The 26,819-nt window shown below is 51.5% G+C and overlaps 1 protein-coding gene across 1 annotated transcript; it reads right to left on the reverse strand.

The window, feature by feature from the left end:
• Nucleotides 1-3: 3 nt before the first annotated feature.
• On the reverse strand, nucleotides 4-24,976 carry Ephb4 (EPH receptor B4). The gene is made up of 17 exons (XM_087903497.1): nucleotides 24,433-24,976; nucleotides 20,713-20,783; nucleotides 20,301-20,588; nucleotides 17,510-17,906; nucleotides 15,030-15,185; nucleotides 14,103-14,435; nucleotides 12,108-12,232; nucleotides 11,449-11,614; nucleotides 9,563-9,665; nucleotides 9,171-9,235; nucleotides 8,957-9,070; nucleotides 7,747-7,994; nucleotides 4,908-5,123; nucleotides 3,936-4,085; nucleotides 2,386-2,579; nucleotides 2,040-2,195; nucleotides 4-1,002 (listed from the first exon to the last, which is right to left on the reverse strand). The coding sequence occupies exons 1-17, from the start codon at nucleotides 24,482-24,484 to the stop codon at nucleotides 873-875; spliced, it is 2,964 nt and encodes a 987-aa protein (XP_087759623.1). The 5' UTR covers nucleotides 24,485-24,976; the 3' UTR covers nucleotides 4-872.
• Nucleotides 24,977-26,819: the final 1,843 nt, after the last annotated feature.

Below are 26,819 nucleotides of genomic sequence, written 5' to 3' on the forward strand. Positions count from 1 at the left end.
GGGACATATCCCATTTTCTTTTATTTATACAAAAATTTTCTTTTTAAATATAATTTAAGAACCCCCTTCCAAGCACCGCAGCCGTCTGCCTCTGTTGAACAGTCCCCTTCACCACCTCCCTCCCTCCCCTCCACTCATGGACACAGCTTGAGGGTGCTGGGGGGAGGGAAGGGGAAAGGACCTGTCTGGGGCTGTGGCATTTTCAAGGCACTGTTCTAGAACATATCAATGGGTCCTTGTTCCCAACAGGAGGGTGGAAACAGGTACCCGTCAACACACAAAATCTGGACAAAGGGGAGAAAAAGGAGGAGAAATAACAAAATAAAAACAGTAAAAATCCAGAACCTTCAATATGAAGGCAGATGATGGGAGGGGCATTCACAAGGGGAAAATGATTGCCTTTGGTGGTGACAGCAGCAAGTTGGGACATCAAAATCCAATGATTACATCACTGGGTCTTGACAGCCCCTTCCTGCCTCCTGGGACATTCTCCACTCCCAAGTTGGCAGGCTGGTCACCCTTTCTCTTTGGTCTGCAGGAACTTGCCCACTGAAGTGGAAGGCACTTGGGGAGTGAGCCCTCTGGGAAGATGGAAGATTAGGGATTTTTTCTTTGCCCAGGCTTGAGGGAAAGACTCACTCTGAGTTTGGGGTTCCCCGCCTGGAGGGCACAGATAATTCTTACCATCCCATATGGCACAGCTCCCCAAATCCTGGGTCTCAAAGATTACCAACTCCCAACCCCCTCAGTTCAAAGTGCAATCCAATAGGAGGCTGTGATGGGGGGGAGAGGGGTATCTCTATGAGTCCCCATGCAGCTCTGCCCCGGAAAGAAGGGGAGGCCATGTCTCTGGCGTGGTGAGGCCTTGGAGGTCAGAACTGCTGGGCTGGTCCTCCTGTGCCACCAGGGGCTCCTGGCTTAGCTTGGGACTTCATATGCTGCACACTGGCCAAGATTTTCTTCTGGTGTCCCGCTAGAGTGACTCCAATACGGAGAAGGTCCCTGTAGAAAAACAGAAGGCCGGCTGAGTTTAGGGACCAGCCAATCAGGAAGCCCATAGGGTGGTGATGTCAGGAGCTGCTAGGCAGAATTTAGGCACCAAGCCTCTACTTCACAGATGCCAAAGAGGACAGAAAGAGAAAAGCCTCAGAGAAGTTAGGGGAAAGAGGCTTCAGAAACTGCTTTAGAAGAGAAAGAAATAAGGAAAGGGGCCAACAGAAAAAGAACTAGGGCATCAAGGGTGGCGGGGGCTTTGGCTCAAGGAAGATGTTAAGGAGAGATGGGGACCTGGCCTGGGCATCTTCTGAAAGTTTTTTTTTTTTTAATTTTACATATTATTTTATTTGGTAAATTGAGGATAAGGTATTGATATGTAGGCCATAATAGCCTCAAATGAAAAATCCTCCTGCCTCAGCCTCCCAAGGAGCTGGGAGAACAGTGCTATACCAGTATGCCACCACCTCCTGCCTACATAAGTCTATGCCTCCGCCCCCCCCGCCCCCCCCCCCCTCCCGCCATCCAAAGCTGGAGTAAGCGAAGGCCTTGGGAGAGAATCAGAGACGGGAGAAAGGAGGCATTCCAAGTACAGACAGGCAAGAGAACAGTTATTTGGGAGTTGATAGAATCATAAAACCATTTAAGATCAAAGCTGGGAAGGGATTTCCAGATCTCAGTCCCGTCTTCTCCTTTTATGGGTGGGAAAAGAGAACCAGGGTTGACACATTAATGTGAGAGCCTGGTTTGGAATGTAGATAGAAGCACAAAGATAGATACAGGCTGGGAATGGGAAGAGAGATGGCTCAGGGCTGAGAAGGCCCCAGAATGAACACCAGCAGGGCTTTGCTATCTGGGAGAATCTGGAGTCTCAACCTCAGTCATGATTTGTTTGGTGTGTAGCCCTGGGCATGGTGCTGGACCACCAATCTAACACTTGGTCCCTGAGGCTGGACCCAGAGGCCCCTGTTGAACCTGAGGGTCTGCTTCAGCCTCCTGGACCCAGTGTCCCCAGGCACCATCTGAGTGCTGCGCCCAGCACTTACTCTGCAGAGATCTGGCTGACCACCTCAAAGGAGCCGAACCCAGCTGCTGCAAAACTTTCCTCGTATCTTCCCATCTTGATGGCTCGAAGCCACTCACCCACAGAGCCAAAGGCAGAGTAGTGAGGCTGCCGTTGGTCCAGGAGTGGATGTGAGGCCCTGGGGGTGGGGAGGATAAAGATGGAAAGATATGCTAAGTTGGACAATTACCATACCAGAGGGCTTTGGGAAGACCAACACAGACTAGTCCAAATGTCATCAAACGATGGATACCCCAGGGCCACTTAGAAGGGCTCTTGGGTGGTAGCAGTCAGAGGTGGGGGGGGGGGCTGTTCTCTGGGATCCTCACCCTCCATTCTCCCTGGCCACAATTTTGAGGCTAGCAGGATTCCGGATCATCTTGTCCAGAGCGCTGACCACCTGGGGGAAACGGGGTCGGGCATTCCGGTCCTTCTGCCAACAGTCCAACATGAGCTGGTGGAGGGAGGTGGGGCAGTCTGGGGGAGGGGGCAGCCGGTAGTCCTGTTCAATGGCATTGATCACCTGTGGTGATAAGGAGAAGGTCTAGGTGAAGATTTCAGAGAATCGTTTGTCGAAAGACCTGGGTGATGTTGGGCTGGGAACCACAGCCACGCAACAACAGATTGATGAGTCCTAAGTGGGTGGAAGTTGGCTGTGGCTGGCAAAGCACCAACCCCCACCGGTAGCTCCCGGGCTTCAGTCCAGAGTGTAACCCCCCAACCCGCTCACCATCCACCCCCAAATCTAGCAATGCTACATCCAAGTCCAACTCTTGTGTGTTCACGTGTATACGTGCATATGGAGGCCAATAATATGGGGGCCACGGCTCTCCAGCTTATTTTATTCTTTATTGCTCTTATCTATCTACTTTGTTGAGGAAGCAGGGTGTGTGTGTGTGTGTGTGTGCGTGCGCGCGCGCGTGTGTGTGCGTGCGCACTCAGCACAAATGTAGAGGTCAGAGGACAATTTGAAGGAATCAGTTCTTTATTTTTTTTTAAGATTTTATTTATTATGTATACAATGTTCTGTTCTGTCTGCATGTCTGCTTGCATGCCAGAAGAGGGCATCAGATCTCATTACAGATTGTTGTGAGCCACCATATGGTTGCTGGGAGTTCTGGAAGATCAGACTGGGTTCTTAACCGCTGAGCCATCTCTCCAGCCCAAGGAATCAGTTCTTTCCTCCTGTATTGGTTCTAGGGGCTAAACCCAAGCCAGTAGGCTTGGCGGCAGGTGCCTTTGCCCACTGATCATCTTCCATCTCTCTACTTTCCTTTTTCTGCATGCATGTGTGTGTGCATGTGTGTGTATGCTGCATGTAATAACCAGAGGAGAACATCAGCTGTCTTCCTCAGTCACACTCCACCTTATATATAGAGTCAGGATCTCTCCTGTGAACCAGAGCTAATTATCCCAGTCCAGCTTGATCAGGATCTCCCGATCACCTCCCAAGTGCTGGAATTCCAGGCAGGCTCTCACACCTACCTGACGATGAGAGTGCTGGGGATCTGAGTTCTGATCCTCATGCTTGCATTACAAGCACATTACCCGCTGAGCCATCTTCCCTAAGACACTGTCTCTCCAAATCTATGCTGGTGGGCCAATAAGTCCCCCTGATCTGCCTGTCTTCAACACCCGCATACAATGGGGTCATGGATGAGCACCTATGAATTTGGCTTTTATGTGGGTGCTAGGGATCTGAACTCGAGTCCTTGTCCCTACAATGGCAGGCAGTTCCTGCAGCCAGCTCTTGGATGTAAATATCACTTCCTCTTTGTGTCACCCCCACTATCCCCAACATTGGTGGGGAAGAGTCTGGGAACTCTATCCCCCACCTGTATCCCAGGTGAGAATCTCGGTATGATCATGGAACACTCACGTCCTGGTTGCTCATGTCCCAGTAGGGCCGTTCCCCAAAAGACATGACCTCCCACATGACGATCCCATAGCTCCAGGCATCACTGGCAGAGGTGAACTTGCGGAAGGCAATGGCCTCAGGGGCGGTCCACCGGATGGGAATCTTTCCTCCCTGTGAACGGAGGAGGAAAGGTGAACCCAGGCACCAGCAGGACTCAGGAGTATCTTCCCGTGATGCACAGCGTTGCCTGCTTTGAGGGAATCTAGAAGCTTCGGAGATGAGCCTGAGGCAGTGCCTGAGAGAAATTATCTTAATGGGGTTAAACAAGGTGGGAGGACCCAGCCTAAAAGCAGGTAGAGCCATTTCCTGGACTGAATCAACAGGACAAAGGGAGCTAAGCACAGGCATTCCTTTCTTGTTCTCTGTGTCTTGACTGCGGGTGCAGTGTAACCAGCCACTTCCAGTTCCTGCCTGCCTTGGCTTTGTCACCACACTTGGGCTGTCCCTTGAACTGAGTTCCAAATAACCCTGTCTAAGGGTATCTTTGTCCGTGTATTTTATTAGAGCCATAGGAAAAGACTAAGACACTTCCTGACTCCTGGCCCCGCATCCCAAGATGATTTCTAGAAACAGAGCCTCACGTGGCCCTAGCAAGTCTCCAGCTCCCACCTCCCCAGGCTGGGATGACAGGCACACACCACCACATCTTTTCTCTTTCTGAGATAGGATCCAGACACCTAGGTATCCCAGGCTGGCTTCCATCACACGACTTTCCTTCCTCAGCCTCCTTACTGTCAGTCTCATCTCTTTCCAGGCCTCCAATCTCCTTTCTCCACACCTGTTTTCTTCCTACACGTCGGAAGCTAATTTCCCTACTGTCTGCACCTGCATTCTCTCCCAGGCCCAACGCTGCTAATACTTGCTGTTTCTCCAACCACTCCCCCGGGGGGTGGGGCTAGAATGTTTAGCTGGGACCCCTGGACCCAGGCTCACCAGGGAGCTTGTGTAGGTGGGGTCAGAAGAGTTTTCCTCCAAGAATCTGGAGAGGCCAAAGTCGGAGACCTTGCAGACTAGGTTGCTGTTGACCAGGATGTTACGAGCGGCCAGATCTCGATGGACATAGCTCATCTCAGCCAGGTACCGCATGCCTGAGGCGATCCCCCTTAGCATACCCACCAGCTGGATGACCGTGAACTGCCCGTCATTCAGCTGAAGAAGAGAAAGGGAGAAAGGCTTGTTTAAGATAAATCACCTACAATTTACCCTCCTCGCCACTCCATCCACTGTGGCTGTCACTCAAATACCCATCACAGCCCACCTCGAAGGCAGCTCAGTTCTCTCAGGCAGTCCTACTTACTAAATTCTCCTGGATATTCTAACACCGAACACAGTTTCTTATACTACCTTTTTGGAGACAAAGCCTTCCTTTTAGCCCTGGATGGACCGGAATTCACAGTAGTCCTATATCAATCTCCCAAACTCTGGGATTACAGGTATGCACCACCGTGCCTCCTGGTTTTTGTTTTGTTTTATACATGTCTGATCAGCCACTCCCAAATTATAAAGAAATGCTTTTAAAACTCACCTCCTACACCCGTATCTGTTTTCTCTTAGACAGGATCACCCTATGTCTCCAGCTGGTTATTCTGGAATTTACTATGTAGCCCAGCCTGACCTAGAACCATCCTTTCTCCTGCCTCAGCTTACAGACACACACCACAATGCTCTACTTCTAATCAGCAAATTTGTTTACTGCTTTTCATTTTTTTTTTTTGAGACAGAGTCTCAGTATGATAGCCCAAGTCAGTCCAAACTTGTGGCCCGTCTCCTGCTTCAGCTTCCTAAGTGCTGGTATTACAAGTCAAAGCTACCACTAATGGTTTCAGTGAATGCTTTTATTCTAATGAAGTCAGTAAACCTTACAGGCAGAGTTGAGCCAGTTACAAGTGCAGTCTGAGCTGCTCATCAGCGAGAAAAATGTCTTGGACCAACCGTGCGTGAGTGCAAGAGAAGAGCGGGAAAGGGAGGAGCACAGTGATGGAGATAAGGCCTAGTGTCCACCCTGGCCACGTTCTCTTTCCCTCACAGCTCCACCAGTTAGAATAATACAACTACATCTGGGTTCACCTGGGAGGCAGGGGTCCTCTGCAGCTCTGGAGGGGGAAAAAGGAGGTTGCATCCAAAATCTGCATTCTTTTTGTTTTTCAATGCTGAGAATTGAACCTAAGGCCTCACACTCTACCTCTGAGTCACACCCCAGCCCTCACTGGAGGATTCTAGGCAGGGGCTCTACCACTGAGCCACATGCCAGCCCCTCACTGGGGGATTCTAGGCAGGGGCTCTACCACTGAGCCACACGTCAGCCCCCCCTTTTTTTCCTTATTGTTTTGAGATGGACTCTCTTCAGTGTGCCCAGGCTGGTCTTGGCCTCATGATCCTATGCCTATGCCTTATTCTCCCAAGTAGCAGGGATGACAGGCCATTCCTGGTTATTTCCGTGTATTTCCCTAAATCATAGAGTCCTTTATGTGACTATGTCCTATATTGAAATGATGAAGACCTAGTCCATTTGTCCCTCTGAAAGTTCCCCCTTCTGGATACACACACACACACACACACACACACACTCACACGTATATACACACATATACATACATAAATAATATATATATATATTCTTCCCAATAGAGTTATTTAACTTGTTTTTTTTGTATTTTCTGTAAACAACTCTTTTTCTGATGTCCTGATAAATTAGAAATTAGATGTCTGGGGGCTGGAGAGATGGCTCAGCGGTTAAGAGCATTGCCTGCTCTTCTGAAGGTCCTGAGTTCAATTCCCAGCAACCACATGGTGGCTCACAACCATCTGTAATGAGGTCTGGTGCCCTCTTCTGGACTACAGGCATACATGCAGACAGAATATTGTATACATGATAAAATAAATAAATATTTAAAAAAAAAAAAAAGAAATTAGATGTCTGTGACTATACCACACAGGGGAGCCTGTGCTACACACCACTTGAGTTCCATCAATAGGACCCATGCTCCTATGGATGCTGTATAAGATCCATAGAGGGCAGTCTGACCCCTCAACATTAACACAGGAGTCTATGTTGGGGGCATCCTATCGCAGATTAGGGAACAGGAATGTGAGAGAAGATTGCAAAGGATGGGAAAGAGTTAATCATGAGATGTGGACAAGTATGTTTGGAGCCAATGTGGACAGAAACTCAGAATGATGAATAACAGAATGCAGTTCAGGTAGTAGAAGGCTGCCTAGAATCCCCCAGTGAGGGACTGGAGTGTGGATCAGTGGTAGAGCCCCTGCCTAGAATCCCCCAGTGAGGGACTGGAGTGTGGATCAGTGGTAGAGCCCCTGCCTAGAATCACCCAGTGAGGGACTGGAGTGTGGATCAGTGGTAGAGCACCTGCCTAGAATCCATCAATAAGAGGCTGAGTGCATGGCTCAGCAATAGAGAACATGTACAGCATATGTGAGACTTTGGTCTGAATCTCCAGTTATGTATAAAAATAAATCAATCAAATAACTGAATCACTGTTGAAGAGCTGGTTTAATTTTTTTTCATGTTTGAAACTATTAACTATTTTTTTGAAGATAGAGTTATGCTATATGATTTAGTCTCAGCTGGCCTAGAATTGGCTTTGTATCCCCAGGCTGGCTTAAACTCACAAGCCTCCTGCCTCAGTTTCTCCAGTGCTAGGATTGCAGGCATGAATCCTGCTTTGTCCTGTTTTCAGAGTCTAGCTCTCGCTGTCCCCTCCTCCCCACCAAACAGTGCATAGCGGTTGTGGAAGTAGGTAGGGTGGCTCACGCGGAGGAAGGAGTCCAGGGCTCCGTTCTCCATGAATTCAGTGAGGATCATGACTGGCACGCTGTTGGTGACCACACCCTCGAGGCGGATGATGTTGGGATGCTCAAACTGGCCCATGATGGAGGCCTCGCTCAGGAACTCACGCCTCTGCCGCTCTGTGTAGCCACCCTTCAGGGTCTTGATGGCCACGCAGCTCTCCTTCTTCCCTGGTGCCTTCAGTCGACCCCGGCACACCTCGCCAAACTCACCTTCAGCAAGAACACGGAGGGTCAGTTCTCCTCCTATCCTGACCCATCTGTTGCATTTCCGTTGCCTAGGCTTCTGCCTTCGTGTGTGCATGTGTGTGTGCATGTGAGTGTGTGTGCATGTGTGTGTGTGTGTGTGTGCTTGGTCACACATGTTCCTGTGGGTGCATGTATGTATGCATGTGAATGTGGAGGACAGAGATTGATAGAGACCGTAAGTCAACATCTGGTATTTTCTTCTACCTCTATCTTTTCTTTCTTTTTTAAATTATATTTTATGGTTGTGTGTGTGTGTGTGTGTGTGTGTGTGTGTGTGTGTGTGTGTACAAGTGTGTGAAGGTCAGAGGACAATTTCAGTAATTAGTTCTCTCCTCCTTGGATGTCATACACGCTTGGCCACCACCACGCTTGGCCACCACCACGCTTGGCCACCACCACGCTTGGCCACCACCACGCTTGGCCACCACCACGCTTGGCCACCACCACGCTTGGCCACCACCACGCTTGGCCACCACCACGCTTGGCCACCACCACGCTTGGCTGCAGTCACCTTTATCCCCCGAGCCATCTTGTCATCCTGGCCAGTCTGAAACTTGCTAGGTAGACCAGGCTGGCCTCTAACCCGGTGAGTGGCCTACCTCTGAGGCCTCCCAAGGTCTGAGATTAAAGGTATGTGACACCACACCCAGCAATCCTCCTTAGTTTTTGAGAGGTCTCTCATTGAACCCAGAGCTCATCAGTTTGGCTAGGCTGGCTGGTCAATGAGCACTGGTAATCCACCTGTCCATCCATCCACCCTGTCCCGTCCATCCCCCTCTCCCACCCCGAGCTGGGCTTACAGGCATGTGCTACTGTCCCTAGGTATTTCACATGGGCCTGGGGATCAAACGCGGGTTATCACGTGTGTACGGCAGGCGCTCTACCAACTGAGCCAGCTCCCCAGCGCCCCAACTTGTTCCTCTTACCTGCACCAATCACCTCTTCAATCTTGACATAGGAGACATCGATCTCTTTGGCAAATTCCCTCACTGCCTCATTAGGGTCTTCATAAGTAAAGGGATCAATGTAGACCTTTGTACCTAAGGAGTCACATGGGATCCCATGAACCAGGAGGTCAATTCCTCTAGACTGTAATGTCCTGTTTGGTCCCAGCTCCTTTCCCGGCTGTGGCCCACATACCGTGCCCGATGAGATACTGCCCGTGTTTATCCGCGTACTCAGCCTCCCTCCCGTTGCTCTGTTTTCTATAGCCAGGAGGAAAGAAGGAAAGGGCAAAGTGAGCTCTGTATCTCTGTATATATTCTCACAGAGAATGAGACTCCAACTGGCCGGTGGGGAAGTGGGGGGGGGTCGCCTAAAACCATCAGAAAACACAGACATTTACATTACCATTCATAATGGTAACAAAATTACAGTTATGAAGTAGCAAAGAAAAGAATGTCATGGTTGGGGTCACCACCACATGAGGAACTGTATTAAAGGGTCACAGCACTAGGGAGGCTGAGAACCACGGCTCTAGGGTGTGTGGGAAGGTAGCGACCCACAGGGAGTTTATAGGCCAGCGCCTTTACCTGAGACAGAGGACAGCGATGACAATGACCACCAGGACCAGGACCACGCCCACAACGGCAGTTCCTGCAATCAGGGCCAGCTGCTCCCGCCAGCTCTCACTCCCTGCAGGAGAAGTGGTCGGGTAAAGCCCAGAGTCCCTGATTCCCTCACTCCAGCTTCAAGCAAAGGTCTGAGGTCTCCTGAGAGCAGGCCCCAGCCCAGTACAACAAGCCAGTGAGCAGTGAGCTTAGATTGAGGACAACGGAGAAGGTGCCCTAGCTTTGTTGTAGCCAGAGATGTTGGGAGGATTTTGGTTGTTGCTGGTGTGTGTGTGTGCACGCGCGTGCGTTTGTTCATTCACGTGCTGCATATGCATTTGGAGGGCATCACACACAATTGTATGTGTGTTCTGGGATCCGAACTCAAGTCCTCATGTGTTCACAGCAGGCGCATTACTGACTAGGCCATCTCCCTGGCCAGGGACGCATTGATTTTGTTTTATGTTCTGATGTCCTCTAAGAAAAAAATTCTTAGCCAGGCAGTAGTGGCATGTGCCTTTAATCCCAGCACTCAGGAGGCAGAGGCAGGTGAATCTCTGTGTATACAGAGGCCAACCTGGTCTACAGAGTAAGTTCCAGGGCAGCCAAAGCTATAGAGAAACCCTGTCTCAGAAAATAATAAATAAATAAATGAGTGAATAATAAAAAAAAAAATCCCATTTGAGTAAGGCTCAACAGGTAGTAAATTAGGCAGAACACATGTACCATTCAGGAGGCTGAGGCAGGAGGACAGACTTCAACACCAGCTTGGGCTATAATAGCTAGTTCTGGGTCAGCCTGGGCAACAGAGCAAAACCCAATCGCAAAATAAAAATAAGGGCTGGGGACATTGCTCAGTGGTAGAGTCTGGCGTAGCATACAAAAAGGTCTTGGAGTCCATCAGCACGAAGAAAGCTAAGACAAAAGTGATGGTCCACGCCTGTGACCCCATCATTTAAGAGGCTGAGGCAGGGAGATTGGTAAGTTAAAGCCCTGCCTGTGCCTTACAATGAGACCCTTGTCTCTAGAAGAAAGAAACGAGGCCCTGGAGAGAAGGTTCAGCAGCTAACGAGCACCAGGGGGCTCGTCCAGAGGACCTGGGTTCCTTTCCCAGCATCCACATGGGGGAGCTCAAATATCTGTAACTCCAGTTCCCAGGGATCCAGCGCCCACTTCTGGCCTTCACGTGTACTGCAGATACACAGTGCACAGACATATGTGCAGGCCAAGCATGCTGGTCGGCCTGTAATCCCCAGCACTTGAAAGGCAGAAGCTGGAGAACTGCTAAAACCTTGAGTTTCAGAGCCTTGCGAGTTCTAGAACATTTCCATGGCTACCCAGCAAGACCTATCTCAAAAAACATGAAGGGAGATAGGAAGGAATGAGCTGCTTAAACATGTATGGTGTTAGTTGGGTGGTGGTGGTGCACACCTTCAATCCCAGCACTGGGGAGGCAGAGGCAAGGGGATCTATGTGAGTTTCAGGCCAGCCTGGTGTACATAGTGAGCTTCAGAGTGAGCTGTCTCATAGGTAAATAAAAGAATAAATAAATAACTTGAAAGATTATGGGTCTAACATAAAGCACAAGCTGCCTTATTTTACCTCAGAATTCTATGAAAAAGGGTGGATAATTTTTCTCATCTTCTTGGAAGAAAGAACTGGGGCTCACGAGTCAACCTACTGCTAAGAACAAATAGCCCTGCAGACTTCACAGTCAAGGGTTGGATTTAGTTTCTCTACTCTCTGGCCTATGCCATCTTTGCTGACCAAACCTTATCACTGAAGCAAATGACTTTGGGGACACTGAGCCAAGACCTGCCTGGTGTGGGGGCAACAATCCCAGTTCCCACCCGAATCCCCACACTTACCATCCGTTTGTGTCTGACTGTGATGCTCTTGGCCGAAGGGGCCATAGCCGGCCTCGGAGCGTGCGCGTACCTGGACCAGGTAGCTGGCTCCCCGCTTCAGCCCCAGGAGCTCAGCTCGGTTTTCTGATGTCTTCAGGAAACGTACACTGCTGGGGCCCTCTGCACCCTGTCCAGGAAGCGGAAGGAATGGGTCATAAGATAATCACCCTTCTCTGCTGATTTTGTTCCTTCCCACTTTATCCCGTTGTGTGGTATTACTAATCCTTCTAGCAGCTTTATACCACTGAGCCACACCCCAGCCCCTCACTGGTGGATTCTAGTCAGGGGCTCTACCACTGAGCTACACTCCAGCCCCTCACTGGGGGATTCTAGGCAGGGGCTCTACCACTGAGCCACGCCCCTCGACTCCCCACTGTGGAGTCTAGATGAGCATGCTATTGCTGAGCCACTCTGACAACCTTTTGCAGCAGTTCTCTGTGCCTGGCAGTATAATAACTATTTTACAGATGAGGATAACTGAGGCCCAGAGAGGGCCAGGGACTGGTCGCACAGTTGTACAGTTAATAAACAGTCAACCTGAAATTGATGTCTTCCAATCGGGTATCCCAACTGAACCAACACCCACTACTCCCTCCACCCGGGACCGAGACTGGTCTCACCTTCTCATGATACTTGACCTCGTAGTCCAGCACAGCCCCACTGGGTGCTCTGGGGACAGCCCAGGACAGGATCAAGCTGCTGGGCGATGACCGAGTCACCCGGATATCAGACACTGCCGGAGGCACTGCAGAAGAAAGAAACCCAGCATGCCCTACTGCAAAGTCTAGCAATTCCTTTCTCCAGTTCTTCCCCTACCCGCGCCCCGCCTGGATGCTGGGAGATGCAGTCAAGGGTCCCGCACATTCTAGACACATGGTCCACCACTGAGTCAGACCACATGCTCCAGGTTCTACTTTGTTTTCCTAATTCTACATTCACCAGCTAGAACTAGTTTCCTCTTTCAGTTTTTATAGGAATTCCTTCATCCTTCATCTCAGGAGCTGGAGATGGTTCAGTGGTTAAGAGTTCTTACTGCTCTTGCAGAGGGCCCAGGTTCAGTTCCCAGCCCCCACATCCAGTTGCCCACAGCAGCCTGCAACTGCAGAGCTGGGGGACCCAATCCCCTCTTCTGGCCTCCTTGGGTACCTCGTCACATGTGGCTCACACAAACATAGAAATAAATAATCTTTTAAAAAATTTCCGAGCACAGCAATGGTGGCGCCTGCCTTTGATCCCAGCACTCAGAAGGCAGAGGCAGGCGGATCTCTGTGAGTTCAAGGCCAGCCTGGTTTACAAAGAGAGTTTCAAAAAGAGCCAGGACTGTTACATAGAGAAATCTTGTCTCGTAAACAAACCAAAAGGTAAAAGAACAGCAACTGTGGAGCTGGTAAGGTGAGAAGGGGGCCCACTAAGCAAATTGCCTAGTCCAGGAGTTTGGATCCCCAGCACCCAGTTAGATGCTGGACAGGCATCTCAGTTACCTGTATCTCAGAGCACAGAGGCAGAGACAGGGGGATACCCCAGCAGGCTGGCTAGCTAGATCAGCCAAATCGGTGGAGACTGATCAAGGAACTCACCCAAGTCAGCCTTAGGCCTCCGGTGCATATGTGCACATGTGTATACACGTACACACACACACACACACACACACACACACACACACACACACACAGATTCCTTTTGATCCCCTCTACCCTCAGCCTTCTGACATCTCTCACCCCATCACCCTGAATTCCTGGCTCCTCTCTCTGTGGTCATATGAATGTGACTGGTCTCTACAGGCTCATATATTTTAACGTTTGATACCTAGCTGGTGGAAGTGCTTCAGAAGGATTAGAATGTGTGGCCCTGTTGGAGAAGCCCACTGGGGGTGGGCTTTGAAATTTCAAAATCCCAAGCCAATTATAGTTAGTTCAATTCTCTTCCTCTGCCTCATGCTTATGAGCTCTCAGCTGCTTCTCCAGTGCCAGGGCTGCCTTACCGCCATGCTTCCTGCCACGGTGACCATGGACTCTATCCCTCTGGAGCTATGAACCACAAATTAAATGCTTTCTTTTAGCTATGGTCTGTCTGCTGTTTGTTTGGTTTGGTTTTCTAAGACAGGGTTTCACTGTGTAGCCCTGGCTGTCCTAGTACTCACTCTTTTAAGCCAGACTGTCCTAGAATTCAGAGATCCACCTGCTTCTGGAGTGCTGGGATTAAAGGTGCGCACCACACCACCATCTCCTGGCTTGGCCATGATCGCTTTTTATCAAGATATACTTTCTCTCTCTTTGAGACAGTCTCAAGTAGCTCAGACGGGCCTTGAGTCACTGACTTTCCTGTCTCCGTCTCTCGAATACTGGGATTATAAGTATGTCACCCTTCCTTTCCCTTTTCAGATTTAGTAGAGCACAGCGGCTACACAGACGTTTCATTACAACATTCCCACAGGAACACATCACTTCTTCAAGTCGTGATCTTCTGCTGGTGGATCGCTCAGATTAGCTAAGGACAACCTTGACCTTCTGATTTTCCTGCTTCCACTTCCTACGCTGGCTTATGTGCTGAGGCAGATCTATTTAACCAGGGCCTTCTGCATGCTCCACATCTCTCCCATATGTCCCCATTCTTACCCTCACGGTCAGTGGTGACATTGACAGGCTCAAACGGACCTGGTCCGGTGGCTAAGGTAGACACGCCATTCAGAGCAGCAACCTCAAAAGTATAGGTGACATCAGGACGCAGCCCTCGGACTATCACCCAGGGCTCAACCAGGTCCTGAGGGCCAGGGTCAAAGGTCAGATCGCCCCCACAGGGCAAGCAGGAGCCCCCAGCACGGCACTCTCGGCAGCGGACAGTGTAAGTGAGGTCTTCTCGGCCTCCGGATTCAAGGGGGGCACTCCATTCCAGGTGCAGGGAGGAACCATTCAAATGGGGAACCACACTTCTTGGAGCAGAGGGTGGGGCTATGGGAAAAAGAGAAATCAGGAAGAGGGTAGGAGGGGACCACCTTAAAGGACAGACAGTCGCACTAATCTGAAATGTTCAAGGTGAGATTGAGGCTGGGAAGCATGGGGGCTGTGACGGGTTAGCTTTGACAACTCGACACAACCTAAAATCACCTGGGAAAAAGTCTCCATGAGGGACTGTCTGCATTGGGTTGGCCTATGGACGTGTCTTGGTTAAGTTATGTGCTACGGGAGGGCCCAGCCCACTGTGGGCGGAATCATTCCCTAGGCAGGGGTCCCAGAACTGCGTAAGAGTGGAGGAATCGATCTGAGCAGTCAGTATAAGCAAGCACGGGCACCTTCCTGTCTCTCTGTTCTCGACTGTGGATAAGTGGCTGGCTGTTCCTGCCCTGAGGAACCACACTGATGGATTAGGATCTGGAATTCAGCTGAATAAACTCCCTCCTCTCCTAAAGTGTGTCTTATAGGGGTGTTTGATCACAGGAATGGAAAACCAGATCAGGGACCACGGCGGAAGCCCACTCCAGGAGTTCACACACTCTTCCCCCGAAATGAACCAATGTCTTTCACCCCAGGACAGCGGAAACTTACTAGTGCAAGGTGAACTCGGGGGGTCCGACCGAGCCCGATAATACCCATTACGGCACGGGCAGACAGTGGAGCCGATGTTATTAGAGTGGCTGTTGGCTGGGCATGGCTGGCACGGCTCCTCTCCTACTTGAGGCTTGAAGGTGCCCTGGCCACAGGCTGAAGGAGAGAACACATGTGTCTATCAAAAACAACACCCTAAAGACCAGAGAGACGGCTCAGTGGTTAAGAACACTGGCTGCTCTTCCAAAGGACCTGGGTTCAGTTCCCAGGACCCACATGGTACCTTACAGCCAAGATTCCAGGGAATCCAGTGCCTGCTCCGGACCTCTGAAGGCATCAGGCACACACAGTACACAGGCAAAACGTACATACATATAAAATGAAGTTTGGAAAATATTTAAAAGCTTTACTCCAAAGCAAAAAAAAAACCTGCACACAGAGCTAAGAAATGAATGAGGGACCCAGCCAGTAAGAGGAAAAGGGGGACCACTCCCCCTAGAATAAGAGTCCTTACCCTTTCCAACCCTAACCTTGGCAGTCTGATGAAGCCCTCTCATGATTTTAATTAACTTATAGACAGCATCTTATACATCCCAGCCTGACCTCAAACTCCATGTATTGCTGAGGGTGACCTGGAACCTCTGATCTACCTGTCTCTGCCTCCCAAATGCTGGGATTACAGACAAGTGTGCACCACACAACCAGTTTACTCGGTGGAGGGGATGGAAGCCATGGCTCTGTGCCTGCCAGGTCAGAACTCTACCAAATTCTTAGCCGTCAGGATAATTTTGAATGCACACTGCCCAATACATAGGATTGATACAGAAAGCAGGAGATCTAAAATCCACGTAAAGAATCAAGAAAGCGCATGTGAACGGCACCATATATTTTTCTCCTTTACCAAAATACAAGCTGGTAAAGTTGGACATTTTGTCCCATCCTGTAATTAGAGTGCTTGGAAACCAGAGGCAAGAGAAAGACTTCAAGTTCAAGGCCAGCCTGGGCTACATAGGAAGACCCTGTTTCTCAACAATGAAATCCAGGGACTAGAAAGAGGACCTGAGTTCAATTCCCAGCAGTCTGAAACTCCTGCTCCAGGAGTAATCTGATACCTCAACTACGCATAACTATACGTATACACATAATTTAAAATACAAATCTTTTTAAATTATTAAACAAAATAAAATAAAACAAGGTATAGGCTAGGCATGGTGATACCCTCAGAAGGTTAAGGCAGGAGAACCCACAGAGTTGGAAGGCAGCCTTCACTATAAATGAAAACCTTATCTCAGGACAAAAATAAAAACCACAAACAACAAAACACCAGGAGAAGCAGTGGCTGGCCTTAGGATCTGCGGACTGCTGAAGGCGTGAGCAGAGACAATGTTTCAGCTTGTTGCAGCATCCAGATCCGACTCTGTAGACTCCTGGTTTTAGGATGCTCTGTAAAACCTCAGATCCCAATCCAAAGGCTGGGATGCTGCCAACATTCCGAACGCAATGACTGGCTAATTTTAGTTGGACATTTGTGAAAATAAAGTCATTTACGGGACTGCGAGCTGGCTCAAGGGGTGAAGGCGCTTGCCACTCATGACGTGATTGAATGCCTGCAAGTTGGCCTCTGACCTTTGACCACACAAGTGCCTTCACAGCATAAGTCACCCTCCCCAATACACACAACACACACAGAATAGGCAAATCTCTAAACAAAACCAAACAAACAAATGAGTAAGCGAATATGAGGGCCTGAGTTTGACTGACCAGCACCTACATTTAAAAAAATAATAATAAATACATTCCAACAAAACCAAAACCAAATCACCACCGCCAAAAATCAACTAAAAGGCTGAGGACATAGAGCTTGCCTAGCATGCGCAATAAATGAGAGGAAACTGCCAACAAATAGAATGGAGACCATAAAGAAGTCCTTTTCCCCAGCCCACAAAGGTATTCTAGCTGCTCATCAATAGTCGGACCTCCCAGGCCAAGATGATGTCCAGAAAGCAGAGGAGCCGGGCTGGGTGGGCGGGGTTAGCGGACCGCTCGGACCATGGCTTGACTGCTTGAGCTTCTTTCCCAGTTCCAGCAACTGAGTGTCCAGGAAGTAGGGTATGCTCAGAATGGGGAATTTAAGGGCTGGATCCGGGTGTCTGCTGCCAAGCCTGATGATGGGGGAACTTAAGGGCTGGATGTGAGTGCCTGCTGCCAAGCCCGATGATGGGTACGGTTCCCGGGACCCCATGGAGGATGAGAGGAGCATGGACTCCCACAAGTTGTCCTCTGATCCCTACAACCTCCCAACCAACCCATCAATCAACGAAATTATCAAAATTCTAAACACTATTTCCTACCACACTAATAATAAAACCTGAAGTTTAAAATAAAAAAGCCCCAAAGCTTAAAAAGAGACCGAGACCAGGATGAGCCGCATGACAGCCCCACGCGAGACAGGAAAGCTTAGTAGGTGGTCCCATTCTCACCTCTGCATACTTTGTTGCCCTCGGCAGCCTCGTACCCGGCGGCGCAGCTGCAGCCGGTGATGGGCTGCTCAGCCCACTGGCCATCTTCCCGGCAGTAGAGGCTGGGGCTGGGGCTGGTGGTAGGAACAGCATTAGCCACACAGCTACCGGCCACGGGCACCACGAGCTCCCGAGGCACGGTCTCTGGGAAGTAGGTTAAGTTCATGGTCAGTCGGGAGCACTTCTTGTAGAAGAGGTGCAGGGAGAGCAGGGCCATACAGGCTCCTTGGTCCTGGAAAGCCAGGTAGAAGCCCGCTTTGCTGAGTGGACCCAGGCGAAGCGTCTTGATGTTAACTTTCCCCGTTGCTTCAGCCCCAGGGCGCTTCCGGGTCAGATGCTCGGCAGCCACAGTGTCCACCTGCCAAGAGAAACCGGGTTCACCACCACAGTCCCGATTCCTGGATCCGGTAGACTATCTTCACAAAGCCCTTCAATGATCTCAGCTCCTGGTCGAGAACATTCTTCCTTTCTTCCATGATATGTAATACATACATACATTTCTTTCTCTCTCTCTCTCTCTCTCTCTCTCTCTCTCTCTCTCGTTTTTAGAGACAGGTTTCTCTGTGTATCTCCTGTGGCCCTGGCTGTCCTAGAACTCACTCAGCAGACCAGGCTGGCCTTGAACTCACAAAGATCCACCTACCTCTGCCTCCCTGAGTGCTGGGATTAAAGGCGTGCGTCCACCCCCCAAGCACCAGGATGACAGGCAGGTGTCACTCCTTATTTATGTGATGCTCCGGGTGCAGCCCAGGGCTTTAGACTGTCAAGCAAGCACTCTACTAAGTGAGCTACTTCACAGCCCAATATGCACTCTTCAGCTGTCCATCAGTCCTCTGAGCTATGCTGCTTCCGACTCTGTCCTGTTGCAATTAACCCATCATTCATTTGTCCTATGAATATTCATGGTACCTAGCGCACCATGACCTCAGCTCCAAGGAGGAACGGAAGAGCCATAGAAGTGACAGGCAGAAGACAGTGGGGCAGGAGCTAGGGCAAGGACAGACATCGGCTCTGGACGCATAGGTCACTCCAGATGCTGACAATTTCATGGGAAATCAACAGCTAATGCTGGCGGAGAATTTATAAAATTTCGTCTTGCAGGGGCGGCTGTAGCTCAGCTGGTAGAGGGCTACCTAGCATGTAGGAGGCCCTGGGGTCAATTTCTAACACACCTGCAATGCCAGTCCTGGGGCGCTTGGGGCAGGAGGACCAGGAGTTTCTGGCAACCCTTGGCTAGATAAAAGAATTTGAGGCCAGCCTGAGCTATATTTGAGAACTTGTCTTAAAAACCAAACAGGGGCTAGAGAGCCGGCTCAGCAGTCATGGATACTTGCTGCTCTTGAAGAGGACCCAAATTTGATTTAACTTAACACCCACACAGTAGATCACAACTATCTGTAATTCTTTTTTTTTTTAAATATAATTTATTTTTATTTTATTTGCATTGGTGTTTTGCTACATGTATGCCTGTGTGAGGATATCAGATCTTGGAGTTACAGAGTTACAGACAGTTGTGAACTGCCATGTGGGTGCTAGGACTTGAACCCAGGTCCTCTGGAAGAGCAGTCAGTGCTCTTAACCACTGAACCATCTCTCCAGCCCAACTATCTGTAATTCTAGTGCCAAGAGATATGATGTCCTCTTCTGGCCTCTGTGGGCACAGTCAGGCAGGCACCCAATAAATAAATAAACAAAAACCACATACGTATATACACACAAACATACATACACACACATACATACACATACACACATACATACATACATATACAAATTTTGAAACCTGTCAAGTATGGTGCCATCCACCTACAATCCCAGCACTTGGGAGGTGGAGGCAGGAGGATCAAGTGTAGGAGGCATGCCGGGATTTCTTGTACCCTCAAAGCTTGGGCTTTGCAACCCTGTTCTGGGCGAGCACATGGGAGGGGCTGAATCCGAGGATCACTTTGGGCCTTTTCAAGGCCAGTCAGGACAGGACAGCAATACCTCAGCTTTTAGGGGGGCAAGGTGTGGCTGGTGCTTGAAACTGGAATTTACAAGACAAGACTGGACAGATGACTCAGTGGTTAAGAGCACCTGTTGTTCTTACAGAGGACTTGGGTTCGATTCCCAGGACCCACATGGCAGTTCACAGCCATCAGTAATTCCAGTTCCAGGATACACATGATATACAGATATACACTGGAACAAAACACTCATGCACACAAAATAAAATTTAAAAATCTTTTTTTTTTTAAAAAAAAAAAAAAGGCATAGTGGCAACAAACGCCTTTAAAGTCAGTCTGGTCTACAGAGTTCCAAGGCAGCCAGAGCTACATAGGGAGACTCTGTCTCAAAAGACAACAAAGAACAGACCAACTCATTAAAAAGTCAGCCAGGGGCCGAGTATGATGGCACACACCTACAACCCCAGCACTCGGGAGGTGAAGATGAGAGGACCAGGAGTCAAGGCCAGCCTCAGCTGCCTATCGAATTTGAAGCCAGCCTGGGCTACCTGAGACCTTGTCTCAAAGACAAAACGAAGACGGGAGGGGTTTGTGTGGAGGGCCTAGAAAGAAGACAACAACAAGAGGCAGGGGTGCTGATCGGGTGCTGCGGAAGGACCTGATACTGAGTTGTGAGCAGCGGGTGTGGCCACGCCCTCCCCACACAGGCGAGGTGGTGCCCCTGTCCTCTTTCCTCCCTAGACTTAAACCTGCTGCTTCTAGCCCCCAGCAACCCTGCCAAATGCTGTTGAAGCCCACGGGCGTACCTTGATGTAGGGGTTCTCCATCCAGGCTGGCGTGTGGGCCGTGGCAGTATCAGCTTCGCTCTCGTAGTAGAAAACGGTGAATGTCTCCTTGCAGGAGCGACTGGCCCGTGGCAGGGACAGACACTCCATCATGGTGAAGCGCAGCGTGGCATACACATGGACGGCACCTCGCCTTGGGACCCAGCCAGTGCGCAGCCAGTGTGCCTGGCCCCCTGGCCGCTTCATGTCGCACACTTCATAGGTCCGGACACTGTGCTGTTCCTCATCCAGGCCGCTCAGCTCCTCCCACTGCACAGAGAAAGGGACGGTCAGACAGGGACTCTAACTAGAGTTGTTGGTGGCTATCTAGGGAGCTTCCTTACAACCTCCTGCCTCGGTTTCCCTCCTGAATCAACAGAGATCCAGCTCTTACCTGGCCCTCTGTCTGAGGGTACGTCACCCACTTCAGGTCGGCGGTTTCCAGTTTGGTATTCAGCAGGGTCTCTAAGACAGAGAGACAAAGTCAGCCGTTTGGGGAGGTGTGGGAGAGAGGTGGGGCCAGCAGCTTGCTGGAAACAAACAGGAATGGTATGGAGTGGGTTATCTTTCTAGTTCCAAGGTCGACTCAGGGGATACAGGGAGGTGGCAAATTTATTTTCTTGGGCCAAGGAGATAAAGATGCTAGCCACCAAGGCCACCAAGTCTGCAGACCTGAGTTTGATTTTGGGGACCCACAGGGTGGAAGGAGAGAATCAACTTTCACAAGTTGTCCTCCGACTGCCACACAAATGTCACGGCACAAGAAAACTCTTAGCTGGGTGGTAGTGGCCCGCGCCTTTAATCCCAGCTCTCGGGAGGCAGAGGCAGGCGGATCTCTGTGAATTCGAGGCCAGCCTGGTCTACACGAGTTAGTTCCAGGACAGGCTCCAAAGCTACAGAGAAACCCTGTCTCGAAAAAAGAAAAAAAGAAAAAAGAAAACTCTTAACTCTCTTCTCTCTTTGCACTTCCCCACATAAAGAAAATCACATTTATTTGTGCGTGTGTGCATGTGTGTGTCTGTCTATCTGATTATGCACACACACTTACTGAGGATCCAAAGCAGTTGTTAAGCCTGGAGGGACCGTTCCCTGATGGATCACCAGAATCCCACTGCCCTTAGATTCATGCCTCCTGCTCCCAGTGCCAACTTCATTAGCAGCCACGGGTAGGCACTGGACTGCCTCTAGGGATTCCGAGACCTAGGATTCCCGGGAGGCTGTGCCCAGCAGGACGAGGAGAACCCGTGCTGGAAGTTAAAAGTCCACCACTCAGGAAGTCTGAAGAAGGTAGCTCTTGGGCTGGACCTCAGCATTTCCCAGAGGGGTTGGGGGCACAGTGCTCAGCGGTAGAGCAGCTTGTTTAGTGTGCTTCATCCCCAGCATCACAGAAAGAGCGGCGGTAAACCAGGCCTTTAATCTCAGCAGAGGCAGAGGCAGATGGATCTCTGTGAGTTTGAGGCCAACCCAGTATACAGAGAAACCCCATCTCAAAAGACAAAAACAAAAAACCAAAAAAAAAAAAAAAAAAAGAAGAAGAAACGGGGGGGGGGAGGAAGGAAGGAAGGAAGGAAGAAAGAAAGGAAACACTGGGCATGGTAGCACATTTCTGTAATCCCAGGATTTGGGAGGTGGAGACAGAAAGACCAAGAGTTCGAGAGCAGGCTCCACTACATAGTGAATTTGTAGCTGGTATGAATGACATGAAATCTTGTTTAAAAACAAAAATAGGACATCCCCGGCCTGGCCTTGCCCCTTGGGGCACAGGGCTGTTGGCCCAGGCCATGGCTCCCTGCAGGCTCCTCATTCCCTCTCCTTCGTGCCAAAATTGGCTTGCGTCCCAACTCTAGTCCTCTTCCCAGGCCCCACCCCCTTTTCACACCAGACACCCCAGTTCTCCTTCAAGGTGGTGCCCTAGTCTGAGGCACAGCACCTCCCCCATTTGCCACCATCTGAGGAGTAAGTTCTGGAAGCCTGGACTCTTGGGTTACCACCCCGGCTCCTGCAGAGGCCTCACCACATCTGGAGTTGGTTAGGAAAAAGAAAGGAGGGGATTTTAGGGGTGTGAGGGGGAGTGGGGGTTATGAACACACCTGACAGGGCTCTGGGATCACTGGTGGGGGGGGACAGGGTGCTGACTGAGTAGGGGATTAGGAGACGTGCAGAAGCCTCTGGCAATACAAAGAGGGAAGGGAGGGTTGGGGAATTCCCTAAAGCGTTAGGGCAACCTGAGGGGGGGGGAGCAGAAGTCTGGGAACCACATTTGGGTATTGAGAGTGGGCCCTCAGGGGAGCCAGCAGAACACCTGGGACCAGGTCCCGCCCTCCCCTTTGGGGCTGCAAGAGAAAAGGGGTGACGGGAAGATAGGGTGGATGAGGTATGGCCTCAAAGCTCCCAGTGATGTCCATGGGTGCAGAGGCAGGCAGAAACCCGACCAGCTGGAGGCGAAGCCTAGGGGCCCTCAGTGGGTGGCAGGAGCCAGCAGAGTACATTGGGGACAGGATGCCAGGGTTCTGGGAAGGGGGTGGATAGAGGCCTAACACTCCACCCTCCATTGTTCCAGCCTGGATAGTGTTTTCCTGTCTCCAATTTACACACTGTCTGTGCTACAGGCTTGCTCTTCAGCCTGCTGAGCTGAGTTCAGACGCACTTTCGCGATCTCAGATCACTTCACCCCAGCTCACTACAGCCTCTGGGTTCCCTACCCACCCTCACCTCCATCCCACCTCAGCTGCTCCCTTTCCAGATCCCCCGGGAAGGCCTCACAGTCTACACCTGGGGGGGGGGGCACGTGGCCTTGGGATAAACTACTTAACATTTCTAAAGCTCCAGTGTTTCCATTTGTAAAAATGTGGGGGGGGGGGGGGAATTTGGTTCAAGCAGGGTCACTAAAAGTGAAAAGGACAGCAAAATCAAAACCCTTGGTACAGGTGGCGGGAGGGCTTGAGAAACACCCAGGTAACACACGTGAGAAGGGGCATTTCCTGTTGGCATCTTTCTTTCCCTCCCGACACACTTCACGGATTTTCTGCCCGTTTGACTTCCTCCTCTCCAGGGGCCCGAAGCCTTCCCTCACCCCCTCCCCATTCTCACACTTTGATCAGCCAGAACAGCACTGCCTAGCCTAGAGGGAGCAGGATTCTCCCAAGTGCCTCTGAATCCTTCCCTTCGGCAACTCCCCTCCCCATTCCCGAAGCCCACTCCTCATACACCCCTTTGATTCTAAGCAGCAAGGGAGGTTGTGGGGGAGCCAAATTCATTGAAAGAAGATTAGGGAAGCAGGGAAGGGGGGGGTTACAGGTCCTGGGCAGCCCCAAGGGGGAATGAGAAGTGAGAGGCCCACAGATCTTCAAGAGGCATTTGGAGAGGAATATAGAAGGGGGAAAAAAAGCACCAGAAATCTGAGGCCGACTAGGAGGTGGCCAGCTGGGGTGAATTAGGGCGACACAAGCCAGCGATAGGCAGTTTCTGCGGGCTTGCACAGCTGGAAGAAAGCCACGGGCTTGGGAAAAGTTTAGGACTAAATGGCATTCAAAAGGTTGGAGTACAGACTGCAGGAAAACAAAAAAAAAGGGGGGGGGACCCTGCACGAGGTCAGCCGCCTGGCTGGCCTTCGGCATTTGAGTGGGGCTGCAAATGGGGCCACCGTGACTAGGGTGTGGGGTTGTAGGATCCAGGTGTGAATGCTAGGGATTTGGGGGTGGGGGTCGTTTATGGCCTAGCTGGGGTCTGCCCAGTCTGCAAGTGCCCCTCCAGGGACTTTTCCCCGGAGTTTGGCCAGAGGTGGAGGATGGACAGAAACTTTCGGGATAGTTTTGAATATTAGGGTGGGCAGGAAAAGGAAGGCTGCCAAGGGCCTTTGGCATCAGGACAGAGAGTTTAGAAGACTGGGTAGGGGAAGATCCCTGGTCTCAGCTCTCGACTCCAGCTCTTTCCCAAACAAAAGAAAAACCCCACTCCCCGCCAGGCCGCCTCTTCCCCCGCCCCCTCCCGTTCTAGCACTATTGGTCCGAAGTGTTTAAGGGTGAAAGAGTTGGAATAGGGAGAGACCAACTTCTGCACTCCGAGGCACAACTTTGGGAACCCCAAGAATAGGGGCACCCCCAAGTAATCTCACCTTCTAAAGCGGTGGCGAGGGACGCCCAGCACAGCAGCGCTCTGAGCTCCATGGCGCCGCCTCACTTTGGCTGAATACGATCCGAGTTTGGGGGGCCCTGGCCCCCCCAGGTCTGACCCTCCCTTGGGCGGATGCACCCCGACTCTGCTGCTGGGACTTTCCGTCGGGGGCCTCTCAGCGATGGCCCATGCGGGCGCGCCGGGCACCCGTGCTCAGGTGCGGCCCCCACGTCCCCGCCGCAGCGCGCGCGCGCGGGGAGGCCAGTCTTGAGGGGGGACGTCCTGGCAGTGGCCGTCGCTGGGCGGGCGGAGATCGGGACGTGGCTGAGAGTTAGGGGTCCCTCCGGGGCTTCGGGGGTCCCGCCCTGGCTGACTGGGGTGGGCCGATTGCTCGCGGTCTCTCTCGCTCCCTGGAGTGGTTGGTGGCTCGCGCGTCGCCGGGCTGAGTACGCGGGTCGCGGCAGAGGAGGGTGGAAGCCAAAGTGGGGACCGAGCAGGAGGGAGGGAGACAGGCTGGGTCGGGGCTGGGCAGAGACTGGGCCGGGAGGCGCCTGGCCTAGGAGGGAGGGGCGCACGGAAGGCGGAGACAATCCCGAGTCAGCGTCGCCCTCCCCACCTCCCTACACCCCGGAGCCCAGGCTTCGATGGTGTGTGGGGGGGAGGGGGGGAGCTGATTGGCTCTATGTTGCTGAATAATTCATGAGGGGGGGCGCTCCCGAACTGAGCCAGTCGGGAAGTTAGGAGAAAGTTTGCAAGAGGGGGAGGGGCGGCATGAGTGTAACTCAGGGACTGTCCAGGGGTGTTGGGTGACTCGTGCGTGCTACCCGATTGTGCGTGTTGGGGGGTCGGAGCCTAGAAACCTTCCGAATAGGCTTGAACCCAGCAGGCCTCACAGATGTGTGTAAATGCGCACCCCACACACACACAAAGCCTGCTTTGACCTTGCAGCGGGACCTGAGAGTCCACATCTGGATGCGCGCCCTGCCATCTAGTTGGAGCAGAGGATTGCATTTGGGAGGACAGGGTTAAATCTATGTCTTTGGAGATGGAAGACTGCCCTTCGGACACCGCCGCACCCCCCCACTCCCGCCCCCAACAACAATTCCTGCTCGGAGGCCTCCAGAGCGAGCGCTCACACAATCAGAGCGTGCAGGTTAAGTGCTGGAGACCCACTGTGCGCGCAGCTTAGCGCTGAGAAAAGAGCAGAGAGGGTGGAAGTAGTGGTTTGAGGACCAAAGTATAGTAAAAGTAAATAAAAGGTAGGCGTGTCAGAGAGGGTGAGGCATCCCAAGGGATCTCTATGACACCTCCTCTCTCTCTCTCTCTCTCTCTCTCTCTCTCTCTCTCTCTCTCTCTCTCTCTGGAGGGGGGGACACTCCCCCGCCGCCCGCAGCCTTGACCTCCAGGGCTGGGGTGGAGACCGCTGTGGCTCTTTCCTGAGGCTGTTTCCTGTCTGGCTTCTGGGGGCCCTCAGGATGACTGGGAGGGCCCTTCCTCTCATTTGCCAACACCCCCCCTCATCAGTTTGAGAGGAGGGTCCAGGAAAGATGTGCTCCCCATCAATTTAAGGGCACGGGTAGTGTGGGGGGGGGTGCACTATAGATGGATGGGAGAGGTGCTACCGAAGTCGGTCCCTAGAGGGCTGCGGGAAGGAGACTTTAATTTAAGGTAATTAGTGCAGAGTCTGGAAACTCTGAGGTAGGAGTCTGGGGCACCTGAGGGCCTGCCAAATACCCTAACCCCCCCCCCAAAGGACACGGGAGACCCGTGATGACCTCTCGTCCCCGTGCACTTATCTTCCTGCCGCAAGTAGCACTCCCCCCGCACTGCCCTTCCTCACTCCCCAGCCTGGGTCCTGCTCCGGGGTGGGGGGTCAGCCAGGGCAGGAAACAGCCGGTTTGGCTGGAGCCAGGCTGACCGACTGGAGCTGGGAGTCCCCTCCTCCTTCCCCATGCAGTCTCAGGCTCCCCTTCTTTTATCCACAGACACCCCCTTTTTGCAGCTCTCATTCTGCACCCGGGTCCCCCGATCTTTGCGACACACGGCTTCAGTCTAACCCTCGGCGCCACTATCAGCAGCCGACGTCAAGCCTTTGATGGCTTCAGTTTTTCTCATCTAGTGGAAGAGGCAAAGCATTAGTATGCAGAGAGGATTAACCCCGCAAGAGCGGAGAGACGAGCAGAGTGGAGGAAGTTGCTATTGATGAGACGGGCTGAAAAGATGAAACAGCCCACCGGACTGCAATGGTAGGTATCGTTGGAGAGCTTAGCAGACAGCCTCCTTAGCATCCAGAAAGCCCCGGGTTAGCTCCTCAGCCCTGCACAAGTTCAGTGTGGTGCTGCATACCTGTAACCCCCCTTTACTTGAAAAGAAAGCAGGGGCAAGTTT

This window comes from Myodes glareolus, chromosome 2 (genome assembly GCF_982192425.1).
Source record: "Myodes glareolus chromosome 2, mMyoGla1.1, whole genome shotgun sequence".
NCBI classification, from domain to species: Eukaryota; Metazoa; Chordata; class Mammalia; order Rodentia; family Cricetidae; genus Myodes; species Myodes glareolus.